The 18,293-nt window shown below is 42.7% G+C and overlaps 2 protein-coding genes across 19 annotated transcripts in view; one reads left to right on the top strand and one right to left on the bottom strand.

Moving 5' to 3' along the window:
• The window catches only part of WDR64 (WD repeat domain 64), a gene marked incomplete at both ends in the record, with an annotated part of 63,223 nt that extends 58,859 nt beyond the window's left edge, over positions 1 to 4,364 (top strand). The window contains 2 exon segments of the mRNA XM_084514997.1: positions 1,963 to 2,074; positions 4,155 to 4,364. Coding sequence (XP_084371123.1) covers positions 1,963 to 2,074; positions 4,155 to 4,364 — 322 coding nt within the window.
• Positions 4,365 to 7,141: 2,777 nt separating this feature from the next.
• On the bottom strand, positions 7,142 to 17,500 carry LOC311434732 (very low-density lipoprotein receptor-like). 18 transcript variants are annotated; one of them, XM_084515066.1, is made up of 6 exons: positions 13,830 to 17,500; positions 12,985 to 13,060; positions 11,261 to 11,353; positions 10,313 to 11,021; positions 9,172 to 9,228; positions 7,142 to 8,472 (listed from the first exon to the last, which is right to left on the bottom strand). In XM_084515066.1, exon 1 carries the CDS (start codon positions 15,380 to 15,382, stop codon positions 14,180 to 14,182), a length of 1,203 nt encoding a protein of 400 aa, XP_084371192.1. In that variant the 5' UTR covers positions 15,383 to 17,500; the 3' UTR covers positions 7,142 to 8,472; positions 9,172 to 9,228; positions 10,313 to 11,021; positions 11,261 to 11,353; positions 12,985 to 13,060; positions 13,830 to 14,179. The 18 variants fall into 18 exon arrangements, with proteins under 18 accessions (XP_084371192.1, XP_084371191.1, XP_084371188.1 ...); XM_084515065.1 differs by having other exon boundaries at positions 10,313 to 11,048; XM_084515062.1 differs by having other exon boundaries at positions 10,313 to 11,048; positions 12,837 to 13,060.
• Between the last annotated feature and the right edge of the window lie 793 nt (positions 17,501 to 18,293).

An 18,293-nucleotide genomic window follows, 5' to 3' on the forward strand; every position in this document is an offset into this window, starting at 1 on the left:
GTTATCACACCAGTGTTGTGTCTACTGCTGAGCAGCAGTGGCACAGCACTGGGCCTTTCTCTAACCCTCCTAGGGGGTGGGCAAAAAGTGAGGAGAGAAACATCACTAGGGCAGCTGACCTAAACCAATCAAAGGGATATTCCATACCATGTGGTGTCACACTCAGCAATAAAAGGTGGAAACAGGAAGAAGAGGGGAGGAGTGGGCTCTCGTTGAGAAGACGTCGGTCCTCCTCTCGAACACCGGCTGCGTGCGTTGAGGCCTTGCTTCAAGGACGTGGTCAATCATCGCTCATTTGTGGGAAGTAGAGAGTAATTTCTTTCCTCTGCACTTCCATATAGCTTTCATTTATTTTGTTTGTTTGTTTTCCTCCCTTTTTCCCCTTTCCCTTTTACTTCCCCTTAGTTAAATTGTTTAGTTCATGGTAGTCTTTATTTAATTATTATAATTATTTCCCTTTAATTAAATTATCCTTATCTCAACCCGTGAGTTGTTCTTTGCTTTACTTCTCCCCCTCCTCATCTAAAGGAGGGGGAGTGAGAGAGCGGTTGTGGGGTTTAGCTGCCCAGCACGGTAAAACCACCACACACCTCCTTTCTCTTGTTTCCTGGGACACCAAGGATCAGTTCTCATCTCATATGGATGATTGACTAGTTTGAGCTAGTGGATTACTTGCTGCTAGGTAAAGGTAGCCAAGCACACAGTTTTGAGACATTCTGTCATTTCACCTGAAGGAAGCAACAAGTTGACAAGCTCCCTTAAGTAACAGTTATACCAGTCATGGATGCTGCACAGTCTCTGAAGTGGCCCGTGTTTAAATCACAGGGAAACTACTGGAGCTGGTTGTGCTGTAGGAGCATACATTGTTGTTCAACAGCTCTAGACAACAATGTATAATAAGAGAGAACAGTGTTAGTGGGGAGAAAAAAAAAAAAAAAAAGGTTGATGTTGGGTATAAAACATGAATTTTAATGTAGCAGAGTCAGTGGTTGAAAACGTGGTGGGACAAGTCAGTAGTTTCATGTTCAAAAACATTAGCACTGGAGTACCCTTGTGATTGGGATTTTGATGAGAAAAAAGGTATGATTTCCTTTTATTAGCCTTAGAGATGAACAAAACAGTGGACTTCAGTTTTTATTTCATACTAGAAAAAAAATGTAAGTAGAAAATCTCTGTACATTGTACCATTTTGAATTAAACTCATGTTTTCAACTATTTCAAGGTTTAGGTATACTTTTTTTCCTCATTGGAGGACCATAAGTTGTTCTACTAGGGTGAAATCACTGCTATATTGTGTAAGAACAGTTACATTTCCTGCCCTGTCTTTAAGTATAATACCTACATAAGTATCAGGATTCAGGTGAGCGTGGATGAACTTGATGTATTTTCAGTAATTCAGAGCTTCCTACAGTTTACAGCAGTAATGCCCTTTTGTTCATCTGCATTTTTCCTAACAGTTTGCTGAGGTGTTTGGGATTTGCACAGCCCAACAAAGATAGCCAGAGTAACAGGCCTGTGATGAAGCTATCATTTGGGAGAGAGTTCTTACTGTATTAATTACCCTTTGGCTAGACTTCCATTGTCCTCTAATAACATACATCCAACAAACCTGACAAGTAACCTGAAAATGATTCCTGTATTGAACTTAGCCAAGATGTTAATAGGTGATGTAACTACATAAGTATTTAAAACTAGCTTTAGTTTAGGTGAAAAAAAAAACATTTTGCTATTAACTGTCTTTATTTGTTGTCCCAGGGGAAGCTGGAATCTTGCTAGTTGTGCCTTTTCTATAGCAGAAAGATCTCTTTCTAATTTAGAAATGTTCAAAACTTGTGCATAAAACACAATCTATCTACGTAGTAATTGCATTCCTTTCTTCAGATAACATGAATGTTACTATGCTGTTCAATAACAAAAGTAATATGCAACAGCATTTCTTTATTACCTTTTGTCTTGAGCTAGTAATGCACTGACTTTGGTTTCCCTTGATCAGATCCACAGGCAACCTTTGGAAATTTTTGAGTCAGGAAACAGAGTATGTGGTGCAGTATTTGGGTCACTTCCCATATATGAAGTAAGCACAAGCGTTTTCCAACTTTTGCAGTAACATTAATGTACCAGAAGCCATTAGAACTAGTAAATGGTTACAATCACATACTTGGACATTTTATTTTTAAATGCTTCTCAATTTAATTTTCTCACATGGTTTGCATCACTACCAATTATATCCAACTTCTTATGATTAACTGCTTTAAAGATTAAGGGCCATATATCTGCAAAAATACTTGTATTGCTAGCCATACAGACATCTCTGAAGAATAAAAAATATCTGGGATGTAACTAATTTTCTTCACAGCAGCCCATATGATTACCGTGTTTTAGATTTGTGACTAAAAGAGTATGGTAACAGGACAGTGTTGTAGCTATTGCTGAGCATTGCCTGCACTGTGTCAAGGTGTTTTCCCCACCCTCAGTGAGTAGAATGTGGGTGCACAAGAAGCTGGGAAGGACCACAGCTGGGACAGCTGACATAAAACTGACCAGAGATATTCAATACCATATAATGTCCTACTCAGCGATAAAAGGTTGGGAAAAGGAGGAGGAAGATGAGACGGTTATGGTTACGGTATTCATCTGCCCAAGTAACCATGATGTGTGCTGAGGCCCTGCTTCCCAGGAATGGGATAAACATCAGCCTGCTGATGGGAAGTAGTAAATTAATTCATTATTTTGTTTGCTTGCATATGCTGCCTTGCTTCACCTATTAGACTGGCTTTATCTCAACCCACACATTTTCTTGCTTTTGCTCTTCCACTTCTCTTCCCCATCCCACTTGGGGAAGTGAGCAAGCAACATCGTGGGTACTTAGCCATTAGTGTATAAAAGCTAACACCACTACAATTCCATGTCCTATTTGCCTTTGAAAGACAGCCACATCAGCTCTCTTCCCGCTATTGAAAATTGCTTCATCTTCAGAGATTAATAGAAATGAACAGGTTCAGAGAGCTGCTTATCCATTTCTTTACATGCTTTTAAAAACACGTCATTTTATAATTATGTAAGGTTTTCCCTTTGGCATTTTCCCTATTTCTAATTAAAACTAAAGTATTTAACTCTAGTTGTAAGATGCAGATATCCCTCTTCTGTCCAGTTTATTAAATAGTTCTTCACAGAATCACAGAATGGTTGAGGTTGGAAGGGACCTCCAGAGATCATCTAGTCCAAACCCCCTGCTCAAGCAGGGTCACCATTCTTCCTTGGTTCTTCCTCAGAACTGACTACTTACTACGTTTCTTCTTAGGCTCTTAATGTTTGATTTTTTTTCAGTCTTGCTAGCTGCTCCCTTTGGTTTTCCTTTTTAATTTCCTGTGTTGTCCAAGAGCTGATTTTTACTTATGTCTATTCATGTCTCCATATTCTCCATTATGCAGAACACTCCCTCCATAATGCAATACTACTTCCAGTAACAATTAAATATTTAATCCTACGCTGAGTGAAGTCAATGGACCACCGCTCAGGAGGGCACCTGAAGGGATGAAAGACACGGACTCCTGATGGCTCTTGAACAGGAGACATTTATTGCCATTTTTCACTACTACATATACTTTGCCTGTAGCCCCATGTGCTGTCCACACGCCCAAATCTGTCATACAATTGGTTAGAGACTCTCAGACACAGGCCTCAAGCCAGCCAGCAATTGGCCACTGCCAAGCTCATCTTTAACACTGTAGCCAAGTTACTTTATCTTGACCTTGCTCAAGTTTTTCTTTCTACCGCTTGTTTCCTCATTATCTCTAATTCAGGGACATGTGAAACAGCACAAAGCCACCTGCAAATTCCTTTCCCACAATTCCCCCTCTTTTATTTTCAACCAACCAAATGCTTTCTATAGATTTTTCTATCAAGCACAGCAGACATTGCAATAAGCAAGGTACAATAAGCAACAGGGTGAAAATCACAAGCAGAATTACAATTGTAAAGTAGCGTGCCTACTAGAATCTACATCAGTCAACAACCACTAAGCGCTAGGGATGTTGCTTCGCAGCGACGCTGCATCTCACTCACACAGCACAATCACACAATCATGTAATGAGGCCTCTTGCACTTCTCATTCATACCACAGAAAAATATCACTTAAAATAATTTGTCCGCAGCTTCAGGAGGTCCTTGTCTACTCTCACGGTGAGCGGCTGAGAGTGGAGACCCCTCCGAGGAAAAAGCTCTGGGTGCATCTAGGGGTGTCCACTCCACAGTCAATCCCACAGCCAAGCAGAGTGGCTCCTGGCGCAAGGAATGATGCTATTATAGTTTTGTATAATTACACCAAAGAGATGCATTGCAATAAGGAGCAAGTGTGGCGTTGACCATTTGTTTCATGATTTAGTTTTTGCCCGAGAAATTGAACCTTACACATTCGGTTGCTGTTACACATCCCAGGATATCTAATTCCTGTGGCTCTAAGGGCGCCTGTGGCAAGTAGACAGTCCAGTCTTTGTTATCTGCTGGGTTCCCCACCAGACATGTTGTAAATGGGTCATTAGCACTAGCCAGGGACAGGCACATCACTTCTTGTCCTGTCATGTTGGCAAGGGTGACCCCGATGTTGTGGCATGGTTGGATGGAGACCCAGGGCTGGCAATAACCAATGGCAGTGGTGATTTTGAGGAGGAGGCCAACCATGACCTTACTCCCCTTGCTGGTACCCATCTTGGTCCATGACCTGTGGAGACACAAGTGTACCCTCGACCCCAAGTTAATAGAGGCTGGGGTCCCTCCCAAAGACCTGTATTTAAATTTTTTACCATTTACTAAGGCCTGCTCTGATTGTGGCACCTGTGACAGTGTGGAATTCATATTTTTGTAATGTTTTATTATGGACAGTACCTCTTTGTGAAGAAAGGGAAATGATAGGTGATTCATTAAGTAAAGTGCCTTTCCCAACCTGTTCTGTGGTGTTTCCTGGGTGTCTCCCCCTTTTTGTTTATTTAGCAATGCTTTCAAGGTGCAATGTGTGTGCTCAACAATGGCTTGATCTGTGGGGGAACGAGGAATTCCTGTGATGTGTCAGTTACCCCAAATTCGAAAAAACGTTTGAAGGGAGTGACTACCATAGGCAGGGACATTGTTGGGTTTTATTTCCTTTGGGATGCCTAGCACTATGAAAGCAACATGGAAGTGAGCCTGGACACGGCGACTAGTTTTTTCTTTTTTTTTTTTCTCTTTTTCTTTTTTCTCTCTCTCTTTTCTTTCTTTCTTTTTTTTTTTTTTTTTTTTTTTTGTTTGTTTTTTTTGTTTGTTTGTTTGTTTGTTTTGTTTTGTTTTATTTTCTGGCTGCAATGTCCTCAGTCACTGCATTGATTCATTGCAAATCATGCAGCAATCTCCATTTCCCGCCCTTCTTCTCGATGACAAACACTGGTGAATGCCATGGGCTGTCTGTTGGATGTATGTCCTTGTTGGAGTTGTTCTTGAACCAACTCCTGCAGACTACTGCTCAGACAAGAATCAGATGAGCAATTCTAGTTCCCTTTGGTATGAGCACTGGAGGAGAGGGAGTCCATGCCATTGCTTGTATTATCCCTTCGAAATCTTCATCAATTACTCCAGGCAGTACAAAAAGACCCGTGGTCCCTTTACACTAAGAGGTATTTTACAGACCCAAGCGTCCCAAAGGGTGCATGCAGTCCATTACTGTGGAGACATCCAACCCGGCACTTCCTCATGTTTGGGCGGTGGGGGAGTCCACCGTGACGCAGTCGGTGGAACCACTGGAGCAGCGGGCGGTGACGGCTGCGGCCTGGCAGTCACCATCCCCCAGGGTGGTGACTGCCCACGACGGAGGGCCGGGGCACTGGAGTCGCCGCACGCCCCGCACTCACCTTCCCGTTTCACCACCACAGCTGTGAAGGCTGACCCTCTGCGTTATACTTCGAGCGGCAGTGGTTGGCCCAGTGCCAGCCCTTGCCGCACCGTGAGCAAGCGGCGGGAGGAGCAGGGTTACCACGTGTCCCCCCTCCCCGCTCCTCACTGTGGGTATTCAGCAGCAAAATGTCCCGTGGCTTGGCAGCGGAAACACCGCCTGCCTCCCGTTTGAAGCGCCACAGCAAAGGCTACGGCCAAAGCGACAGCGTGATGTTCTATGGACCCAACTCAATCACACGCCTCTGTCGTTTGTGCTAATGTAGTATTAACAGGCAGGGCTTGGAGTATTTTCTTACATTCTGTGTTTGCATTTTCCGCTGCCACAAGGGCCTCCTTCGCCTCGCGGTTGTCAATATCAGTGAATTGCGTATAAGGCTCGCTAACTTGTTGCCTAATGCTAGTAAACGATGGCTCGACTTTTCCCGCTTCAGGTAACTTCAGCATAGCCTGGCGGGCCAGAGACGCGGACTGCCGCAGGATGGCATCGTTGAGCCGAGCCTGTAATCTCGGATTAAGGAACGGCTCGGTCCCCATCAACTCTGGGATCCCGGCCCCCCGGAGGGGGTCGCTAGGCCCTCTTATATACTTTACATATACTTTCCCCGTAGCCCCATGTGCTGTCCACACGCCCAAATCTGTCATACAATTGGTTAGAGACCCTCAGACACACGCCTCGAGCCAGCCAGCAATTGGCCACTGCCAAGCTCATCTTTAACACTGTAGCCAAGTTACTTTATCTCGACCTTGCTCAAGTTTTTCTTTCTACCGCTTGTTTCCTCATTATCTCTAATTCAGGGACACACGAAACAGCACAAAGCCACCTGCAAATTCCTTTCCCACAGGAACCATGCAGTAAAGAAAACTGTCTAAAATGCATGATGTGTACATGTTGTGTCTAGCAGCCTTCCATCGACCTTATTGCTGTGCTATTTAAATCGTGACAAAACTACAGCACTATATAGTAATGCTCTCTTTTTTCTCATAATTCATTACATAAAACCTGAAGTAGTTCAGGCTGTATGTCACTGCACTGCATTAGTTTACTTGTTGAGTTCCAACTCCTAATGCTTTAAAGACACCAAATGGAAATTAGTCCTAGCCCCAAACATTCTAAACAATGGTATTACTCAGTTGTTGTTTTTTTTAAGTGTTGCAAGAAAAGCAAAGACACTCCATTTCTTTGAACAGATAATCTACTAAGACACTGTACTACAAATAATTATTTTGAAGAATAATTGTTTATTGTATCCTAGAGGAGAGAGGACACTGCTGGGAAGAAGCTAAGAACAAAAGAGCATGTCAGACAAGTAATATTTCCAAAGATACCCTTCAGGCAGTCTTTTCAGTGCTGGATCTAGTACAAAGCTGTTTGTTAACTGATTTGTTGGGTATTATCTGTGAATTTTATCTTGATGATGTCTGTCTTTAGAGGTTAGTGTCTCTCCTCCAGCATCCAGAATTATATTGCAGGTTTAAGAGTGTATCAGGTGTATCAGTTGTTTTGTTGTTCCAGATCATTACTGTAGTATGGAAAGGTATCTTAAGACAGTCTCTTTCAGCACGGCAGAAATTCATGGTTGGACTGGCTACAGTAATTAGTTTGCCAGAATTTCATTACAGCTCTTGCTAATGCTTTACAGAATCTGAGACGCTCTTCAGGTGCCCTAACCCACTGGGGTAGCTCCATCTGAATGGCATCAACGGCACCAGAATCATGGGAGCCAAAAGGCTTTGTTATGTATCCACCACTGTAATAGTTCCCATTATTGGGGCTAGGATTGGATGGAGAAAGCACACAAACATAACTGTTATTTTGTTCTTCGATATATTTACCCAAACTTCTGTTCCCTGCAAGCAGAGTCTCAAAAGACACACTAACTAGCTGATTGGCCAGATATCTAATGGAGGAACATGATGCAGAAGACACCAGAGTTAAGGGGAGTTTTTGAAACTGTATAGCCTAGTTCTATCCACTGTTCAGGATGTGCTTGTCCATGGATATCTAGAATCAGGACCCTTGTCATCTGTGATTTTGCAGTGGTCAAAAATCCCATATAATCCTCCCAGGCCTGTTCTGCTTGGGGAATTCCAAAGGCGGCTTCTTCCTTTTCCCTGTTAGCATCCATCTTGAACCTCTGTAGGTGGTTTATAATGATATGTGGGAAGAAGCCATCAGTAATCTTGTTGATTTCTTCAGCAAGAACCTGAGCCACTTTTATGGTATACCTGTCTTGGTTGGTAGATGCTTTGCAGTTCTTATAGTCTTGAATGCTTCCAGGAGGACAGTCATGAGAGAAAATACAAGAAGATGTCTCTGCATCCCAACAGCCAGCATCTCAATCAGGGATGTCTTCAGGTTCCATTGACCCACCATGTGGGACAGAGAGGATCAGGTTCATGTTGCCCACTTGATATTCTGTGAAATTATGACCAAATAAAAGTTTTCTGCTGCCAGTGTGTTTCAATAGCAAAGATAAAATGGAAAGGAAGAAGAGATGCATGATTTTTATTTGCTGCTGGAAGACTTGGCAATAAGGAACATGGCAGTACCTACATAAAAGCAAAAGACAGATTTTAGATTTTTTACAGCTGGAAACATGAGTGTTCAAATGCTGCTGGAATAATTAGTTACTGGTTAATCTATTTTAATCTATCTCCAACTAGCACAAAGAAGAAAAGCACTTACAAGAGAAACAAGGGACTTAGTGTGGCTAGACATAACTAGGAGAATTCTCACAGAACAACAGGACAAGGGAAATGGTAGGTTACTGGGCTGCCTTCATTCCCCAAGAACACGGAAGGATTGATTATCTTGATTATCCCAGTGAATTGCCAGATCTCAGCAAAATATTTAAAATAAACGTTTTCCCACCTCACCTCTGAAACTTGAAGAAAATTCTACCAAGATTTGATAAAACATCTGTATCTCATTGACCTGAGTGACATGTCTTTCCATTATCCACATGCTTACAAAAACTAGAGGCTATTTCAACTCAGACCATCATTGGGTTTATCTAAAATAAACAGACTGATAAAAATTGAGTGCTACCAAGCCCTATCTCTATCTGCTCTTCAGGCTGAGTTAATTTCATAGCATCATAGACAGATACCAGTGAGTGCATTATGGAGTGACTCTCTCCTCTTTGGTTTTCAAGTTATTTCTCTTCAACACAGATAAGATATTTTTAAGCTCTCACTGACTGACTTTTTTGGAAAGCTGCAATTCAGCAAGATGCTAAAAGTACTTACTGGTTTGGAGGTATTACATCCCTAAGAAAATCAATTGAGTGTAACCGTGTTGGACAGCTGTAAAATGAATGAGTAAAGTCAGTGAAGAGCAGAATAAGAAAGGATACTTTCACTTCCATGAATTAAAAAAAAAAAAGCTTCACATAACACAGTCCAGGTGAAGAGTATGTGTGTATTAAATGGGTGCACTAACAGATGAGGCAGGCTGTGCTGTTGTCTGTATTGCCTTTACCATTAATTCGCCTGTAGAATAGCAGAGGCACAGAGGGACAGCTAAGTAAGAGAGCTGAAGATCTGAAATAATCTGTCCACCAAGCCTGGCCTGAGCACATATATTACAGCAGTCAGTAATACTGAGAAGGGAAGCACTAAGGTTCCTATCACCTTCATTTCCCCAAGCAGTCTGCACCCACTGATCTGTCTGGGGCTCCCTTCCACTACTGCATTTGTCTTCAAATCTGAAGGAGCAGTAACCAGCAAAGGAGGCATCCTACACCTTACCCTTTTAATGCTGCCATAAAGACAGCACAGAGTATCTCTGCTCCCTGCTGTAACTTCTGCAGATTCTCCTAAAACCCATGCAGCTCCCATTGGTATGGATGTGCCCTCCCACCAGTTTTTCACACTTAAGAAAAGCAGAGAGCAATTTCACCCAGGTGACACAGCAAAATGTTCTTTTCCTACTGTGAAGTCAACTGTCAGCATCTTTGCTGGCTTTTTAGAAACAACCTCCTCTGCCTACTGGTCTGGTACACATTGGGGTGCCTGTGCACAAAGCGATTATCTTGTTTCTCAGATGAAAGTCCATGAGCTAGAATCTGATCCCTGGAAATCTAATCTTGAGTTTTCCTTCAGAGCATAATCAAAAGCTCTTTTTTTTTTTTCCCCTCTCCTCTCTCTTATAAAGGATTTTCAGTCCTTTAACATGAGCTTTCAGCTTAAAACAAGCTCTTATCCTCCATTGTTTATGGTTACCTAGGTTTCCCTGAGGCACAGACTTATACCAGTCAGTTCACTGTTTGCATTACCAGAAACACAGAGAAAATATTTTCAAGCATTACTCAAAATCCTTTTTATCCAAGGGACAGACTACAGATAAAATATAGCACAAGTCACTTATATAAGTCTAGGAATAGCTTACCTACAGTGGGCCCCAACAACAAGTTAAATAAATCAACAGCAACAACTCACAGGTGCTACTCACCTGCCTTAGGATTCAGGTTTCCTTTGCCTCAGGCTCTCAGCTTAAATACAATGACACAGCTGTTCATTTCCCACTACCGGCCCGGAAATTTGTTGTCACCTGCAGCAGTTCACTTGTCTTTTTACATTTTCTTGTTAATGATTGAATCAGACTGTTAACACCACTAGATTCCATTTTAAAAATATCTGCAGACACAGCTTTGTATGGTTCCCAAATGGGAAGAAAGTCACCCAGGCACAGTTCATGCTCTGGGCAAGTTTGGAGAGTGAGAAGGAAGTTAGAGAATTTAGGAGGAAGCTAGAAAATTTACCTGTTTGCCGTCTTCTCCATAAGGGGGGGGTTCATGTGAATAAGAAATAATTAAACTCTGAAGTAGGCTTCAAGATACCTGTTTATCATAGGTAAACTAACATTATTGCAAGGTTTAAAAAATCCTCAATATTGTAAACTGGCAGTAATCACTGTAGGATTACTTTGAATATTTACCTAAAAAGAAAGGGAGAGAGAGCTGTTCCTGACTCCGTGCCTTCAAAAGCAAAACTGAACTGATCATTGCACTTGTTTCACTTGGGGCTCTCTGTCCAAGCAGGTCCCTAGAGGCCAGGCTGAGTCATGCAGCTATGTGGCACAGAGACTTCATCTTCACCTGTATTTATCATTTCACAACTCAGAACTACAAAAGGCAAATATATATTTTTATATATATATATATATATACACACACACACACACACACTAGTATACTACAAGCTTAGCATTTAGAGCCAGCAGTGTGCCCTGGCTGCCAGGAGGGCCAACCATACCCTGGGGTGCATCAAGCACAGCATTGCTAGTCAGTCGAGGGAGGTGATTGTCCCGTTCTACTCTGCACTGGTGCGGCCTTACCTCGAGTACTGTGTGCAGTTCTGGGCACCACAGTACAAGAAGGACATTAAATTGTAGAGTGTCCAGAGGAGGGCGACGAAGGTGGTGAAGGGCCTAGAGGTGAAGACACGAGAAGCAGCTGAGGGCACTGGGCCTGTTCAGTCTGGAGAAGAGGAGGCTGAGGGGGGACCTCATCACAGTCTACAGCTTCTTCACGAGGGGGAGTGGAGAGGTAGGTGACCTATTCTCTGTAATCACCAGTGATAGGATCCGCAGGAATGGTGTCAAGCTGAGGCAGGGGAAGTTTAGGCTGGACATCAGGAAGAGCTTCTTCACTGAGAGGGTGGTTGCATGCTGGAACAGGCTCCCCAGTGAAGTAGTCACTTCACCAAGCCTGTCTGAATTTAAAAAGTGTTTGGACTGTGCACTTAATCACATGGTCTAATCTTTTGGGTAGACCTGTGTGGTGCCAGGAGTTGGATTTGATGATCCTTATGGTTCCCTTCCAACTCAGAATATTCTATGATTCTTTTGTTCTCTATAATGACGTGCCTCTTTAGAGATCAACAGAAACTTGCCACAAGCACCACAGCCACACCAAAGGTAAGCTCAGAATAATTAATGTGATTCATAAAGATAGATGTGATTCTTTCACGAACTCTTTTTTGCCACCACTTATATCTTTACTTCCTCCCTAAAAGAAGACCAGAAGGTAAAGCGTAACTAGTCACACTGCCATTATTCCACCTGAAAACTGTTCAGGCCAATGCTTACAACATAAAAATAAATAAATAAATAAATAAATAGATAAATAAATAAATCTGGTATCTGGATATGAGAATGACACTCTCTTAATTCAGGTTATGTATCAGTTGATTAGTAAGCAGGCAAAAAGGCTGCTGCTTATGGAATCATTCCTGCTGCATCTAAGAGCACCTGAGTTTCCATCAGAGGTCTACAAGGCTGTTCTTTAGTGAGCATGGTTTGATTTAATCACAGGTTGCAGCTGCAGATAGAAAGTACCACCCAAGGGAAAAATGCACTGATGTAACAGCCAAATTGGGTCAGGAGGAAAGTAGTTCTGTTAGCAACACAGTTAAAGAAGCCTCACTTCCTGGCCCCCTCCCTCAATTTTTCTGATTTCCAAATGAGGGAGACCATTAGCTTTTTCTTTGGTGCGGGAAAGATAGACAAAAACCTACTTCCAAAAAGATTTTCCAGGTCTAGGTATATCCCCTGCCTGCATGTCAACCTCATGCATAGAGGAGACCACAGAGTGCCCCAAGCTCACCCCCCTTCTGTAGCTTTCATGCAAAGGAAACCCTGTACTGAGTGGGATTTGGAAATGATGAACCATATGTGTCTGCATGATCAGGGCAGCAAGACCCTCATGAAATGGATATTTCTACTTCTAGCTCTTTGTCAAATTACATGAAAATAAATCCATGGGCTCAACGATTATTGCAAATATACATTCAGAAAAGTGGCATGAGCATGTAAGTCTTCTTTCTTTAGTAGATCAGGCTAAAAACCAAGTCCCAAATGCATTAACTTTTAAGAAACAAGTGGAGACTAAATTAGAAAAGAGTGTGTTCACCTCAATGCCTCTGTCCCCTTGGGTGCAGTGACTTTTCATTTTACATCACACTATGTTAGAAGCCGTTGTAGAGTCACTGGGATGGCTGGAGACCTTGTATTTTATGGTAGGAAGCACAGGTGGAAAAGCCAAGAGAAGAGCCTCCTACCTGCTCCCTCCCTTTGGCCATTATTCATTTGGAAAGAGGGATTGTAAATAAAATTCCAGAAAGAGGGTGATCAGTCCTGAGGGAAAAAAAAAAAAAAAAAAAATATGAGTTGGGCAAGAATTTTGTGGTCCTGGCCTTCTTCAGCAAAAGTTCCTTGGCTCCAGTGTTTCTGACTCTGAGACTCACCTTATGACTATTTTTAATGTAATCTACAGAAAATAGACAAAAGTAGATTAAATCAAATTACACATATAGCATTTAAAAAGATGTGGATATATTGTATTAAAATGATGTGGATATATTGTATTGCCTACCCTGATTATTGTTCTTCTCATGAGCAGAATAGTTTAAGAAAAAAAAAAAAAAGACATGTCAAAACTGATATAAGAACACATTTTTAAGAGAAGTAATCAAGAATCCAAAATGCAATTGAATTTAAGAGTCCTGGAGTGTGCTAGATATAGACAGAAACATGGGGTGAAAAAAATAAAAATAAAAAGATAGTAAAGAGGTATTCAATCAGTATTTTCAGCTTTAAAACATCTTATGGTGTCATCACAGCCAACATATTTCTATGCATTCTTTATGCATGCACAATATACTTGAGTTTAAATTCAGTATTGAATTTAAGCCTTACTGTCCACTGCCTGGAAACATTGCTTTTCTGCCCTGGTGACTAAGTCACATTCAATATTCCAAATGAGCATACTTTTGGTTAAACTAACAAGAAAAAGAGAAAAAGAGGGAAAGGAAAAGGAGTGGGAAAAGAACTATTATATATTTCAGACTTAAAACTGGTCAGTTGTCAATCATTTTACTCCAGACATTGTATTTCTCACTTCTACCTTGAAATTATTGTATTGGAACTGCAGCACTAACATCTCAGGATGACTTGTGGTGTGCTTTACGTGACTGGCTCTGGCCCTGATGTGGAAAATGTAATGGCGTGCTCTGGCCAGCCCACTGGAGTGAAAGCAGGACCTCATCAGGACACATCAGACACATTGCACAAGGATGAGTCCATCTGATAGTTCACACCTGTAAGGGAAACAGATTAAAACAAGAATGCCCTTCCAGGTACTTTAAAGCGACTTTATGCTACTGTGTTTATACTATTTGCTGTATTTATGCAATATTTATTTATGCTACTTATGGTACTTATGCTGTCTCATGAGGCCTGGGAATAGAAATGTTGTCAAGAAATGTTGTCTGTCATGGCATAGACTTGCTTCTCAGCCCAGCATACCAATTTTTCTAAGTTGTTACGTGTGGCCGCAGATGCCACTCCAGGCACTAAAATTGCCAATGCTGCTCTAGCTGCAACCCCACACAATTCAGCATTATCATTGCAATCCGGTGCAAGCAATGCCCATTTATGTCTGGTGATCTCACACAACTGTAACAAGCTAGTAGCAAATACAATGAGTTTATCTAAGTAACATGGACATCTGATAGCATTTGCAGGGGTACCTTGCCAGGCCCTATCCCCACAAATCAGAAAAACATCAGGAGGTAAGGCCAAAGCTGTACAATTGTTCCAAACACTGTAGTTGTTACCCCTTGTCTCCATGCTATAAACCCCTAAACCCTGCTTAGCAGCATCATTGTAATCACAGGTGTTATTTGTATTTTTGTACCGGTATGGCCCTTTCCAGGTTCCTGTAGCAGGATTCATCTGATAGCCATAGCTACATTCACATTTGTAGCCACCCTTCAGGTTGATACAGATTTGACTACAGATACCAGGGTTTTGGCATTCATCAATATCTCCACAGTTTCTCTTGTCTACAAACTCAAACCCAGCTGGACAGTCACACTCATTTATGATGCATTCCTTCAGGAGCTCATCACCCCAGTCCTTGCAGTCTCTCTGCTGGTTACACACTTTATTGATATCTATGCATTCTCCACTTCTGCACTTGAATTTGCCAGGTCCAGAGCACTGAATAACATTGTTACAGTTTGCTTCATCAGTGCCATCCAGACAGTCTCTCACACCACTGCACTGCCTACTCCCATGGACACAGTTCCCATCTTCACATCTGAACTGGTCTGGCCTGTAGGTCCGAGAAAAGCAGTTAATTTCATCACTTCCATCCTTGCAATAAGGATCTCTGTCACATCGCCACTTCTTGTAGGTACATTCACCTGAGCCGCACTGCACCTCACTCACAGAACACTTCACCGGAGGTGCAGGCTGGCGGCCACACTGCTCCAAAGATTCATCCGACTGGTCGGAGCAGTCACCTTGACCACTGCAGACAGAACTTTTGGAAATACATTGCCCACTACTGCATGTGAACTCTGCTGCACTACAAGTCACATTGCCACAATTCTCTTCATCTTCTCCACTGTCACAGTCTTTTTCACCATCACATTTCCATGACACTGTTCTCATATGACACAGCTCAGCACTCTCATCAGACCCATTTTCACACTCCGGATCCCCATCACACTGCCATCTGTTTGGCACACACTGACCACTGTTGCACACAAAGTCAGATTCAGCACATGTCTTCTTCACACAAGCACTCTCATCACTGCCATCTGAGCAGTCTTCACATTTTGCTCTAGCACCGTCGGCAGCAGTGCACAGGCCGGTGAGGGCGAGCAGCAGAGTGCCCCGCAGCGCAGCAGCGCCTGCCGCCGCCCCGCACCTGTGTCACTTATACTACTGCTATTACCCGTGCTGTTACTGTCAGTGGCATCCTCCTGGTACCGTTTCTGTCTTTGTCGCCCCTTACTCTACCCCTTTTCTTTTTGCCACTTACCATTCACCACAAATGGATGAGACACATGATTACTAGTTAGGAAAGAGAGTGTAACATCTGCTATACGGCTGCAGGCAGTGCCGGCTGCAACCATTGAATCATAGAATATCCTGAGTTGGAAGGGACCCTTAAGGATCATCAAGTCCAACTCTTGACACCACACAGGTCTACCCAAAAGTTCAGACCATGTGCCTAAGTGCACAGTCCAATCTCTTCTTAAATTCAGACAGGCTCGGTGCAGTGACCACTTCCCTGGGGAGCCTGTTCCAGTGCGCAACCACCCTCTCTGTGAAGAACCCCCTCCTGATGTCAAGCCTAAATTTCCCCTGCCTCAGCTTAACCCCGTTCCCGCGGGTCCTGTCACTGGTGTTAATGGAGAAAAGGTCTCCTGCCTCTCGACACCCCCTTACGAGGAAGTTGTAGACTGTGATTCACAAACCTTAGAAGCGGTTTGTGAAAGAGCCTGCCGGTGGGCATTTGGCAGTGTAATCTGCGTCTCTGCACTCCTGCCCCGCAATAGAGCTAAATCGTCATTAGTAATCCGTAGAATGTGGCAACCCCACGGAATGTTATTCAGAAACATAGTTATAACACCGATCTGGGGACGAATAGTCTTTTTTGCATTGCAAGATAAACTTCTTATAAAAAGAATGCCAGAGAGAAGCAGCACAGCCGCCGCTGCTTCCATGGTTACGTCAGACAGGCTGCAGGGTCCTGATGTCCGCCCCTCTGCTCTGTGCCGACTCGCCTCACGGTGAGGGTCGGCTGCCGTTGTCCACTGACGCCTCTGGTCTCCCGTAGCAACTCGATCTCGGATGTTCCGCATCGCACCGCGATTACTTCAATTTCCCGCGTCCCTCCGCGATTCCCTTTTCCGCATCTCTCCGCGATTCCTTTTTGCAGTCTATACCCTGCGTGCTCCGCTTTTCTAAAAAGCACTTGAGCAAATCATACGCCGCTTGTCTCTCCATACCTTTATTTATGTCAGCGCTGTTGCAGCCTTTGCAAGACTTCGGCGACACGTGGCCGGCGGGACCCTGTATAGGTGCTCCCGGATGCGGGGATTCCGCGTTTACATCCCTTTCACCTCCTGGGCTGCGTTGCAGGACCGGTTTCCTTCTCATATTCCGTCCAACCGTGGCTCGCAGGTTCACCGCCAGCGGTGTCCCTGTTCGGGGCGCCATTTGTTGTCGACGGAAGGAAGACAGGGACACTCAATATGAGTGATCAGCAAGCTTCATTTTATTGCCCGAATAGCCTAACTTTTATAGTGAACTTAACAGGGGCGGACAGTGTTTCACACAAGATTATTGGTCAAAAGCACTCAGACAAACAACTACAAGAAAACAACCCCACCTGCAAGAAAACAACCCCCTTGTGATTAGCAGTCACGTAGACCTTGTCCTTGAAGCCAGCTACTGGTAACAATATTTTCCTGAATTCCTCAATTGGGCGATGTGGGAACATTGTCATGGGAACTTCTCATAGTTGCCCTGGTAGCTTGGTTTGCTCAGCTACAGCAAGCCATGGGATTTTTTGCTGTTTCAAAAATCCCTCAACATAGAAATATAGAAATATTTAATTTCCTGTTTGTAACTACAGGTGGACCAAACAGTAAAATTCTGTGAAATTTCAGGCAAAGTACTGCATTTAATTCCTCTTGATATTTTCCTTTGTACCAAGACAATATCATGATTTTTCAAACGCTTTCCATGTGCAGACGTCCTCTAACCAGGATTTAATCACCAGCTCCAGAGACCAATACTAAGAGCAGCTTAATAAAGTAGTTAAACATAATGCAAAAAAAAAAAAAAAAAAAAAAAAAATCAGAAAATCAAGTAAAAAAAGACTCTATTTCAATGCAGTGCTACTTTCTAGAGCGTTGGCAAGTCTTGCGGCTGAGTGATCTCATTGCATGCAGCTGGAAACATGCACACACTCCTGTATTTGTTTCCATTTTATGAGTGCTAACTCAATACATGAAGGTTTTCTTAAGAGTGCAGATAAAATTTGCATAATTCATTATTGTGTGCATAGTCTTTCTTCGGTTCTAATCCTCTCCCCATTCTTTACTGTTTCTAGACTGCACTTGCTCTCATTAGAAAACATACAAAGACGTATTTCCTGAAGATAGGAAAAATCATGAATAAAATCAGTCTGGGACTTTTAGGTTCCAGCACGTGTGTTGCCAATAGGGAGAATTTAAGGCTGGCACTGTAGAGTGCCTTGTAGTCCTAGTCTGTGGCACGTACAGACCACACGTTGGTTATCAAACTACAGTTGACTGCGTTTAATATGTCAAATAGGCAGAATGAGTTCTGCCTATTTAATATGTCAAATATGTTTAATATGTCAAATAGGCAGGTGAATTCTAGCAGATGTTTAAACAGGAAGTCAATCCCATGCCTGAGATGTCCCTAAACATTAACTAGATCTCTGAAATAAAAATGTTGCTTTCTTGCCTTTTCTATTTGTATAGTTTGACTATTGTAAAATTCCTCTGTGAACCACTTCAAATTTCAGTATGGAATATGGATG

This window comes from Aythya ferina (assembly GCF_964211825.1).
Source record: "Aythya ferina genome assembly, chromosome: 3".
NCBI classification, from domain to species: domain Eukaryota; kingdom Metazoa; phylum Chordata; class Aves; order Anseriformes; family Anatidae; genus Aythya; species Aythya ferina.

Coding starts and splice junctions, on each gene's coding strand:
- LOC311434732 (XM_084515066.1), bottom strand. CDS start 15,382: ATGAGAACAGTGTCATGGAAATGTGATGGTGAAAAAGACTGTGACAGT.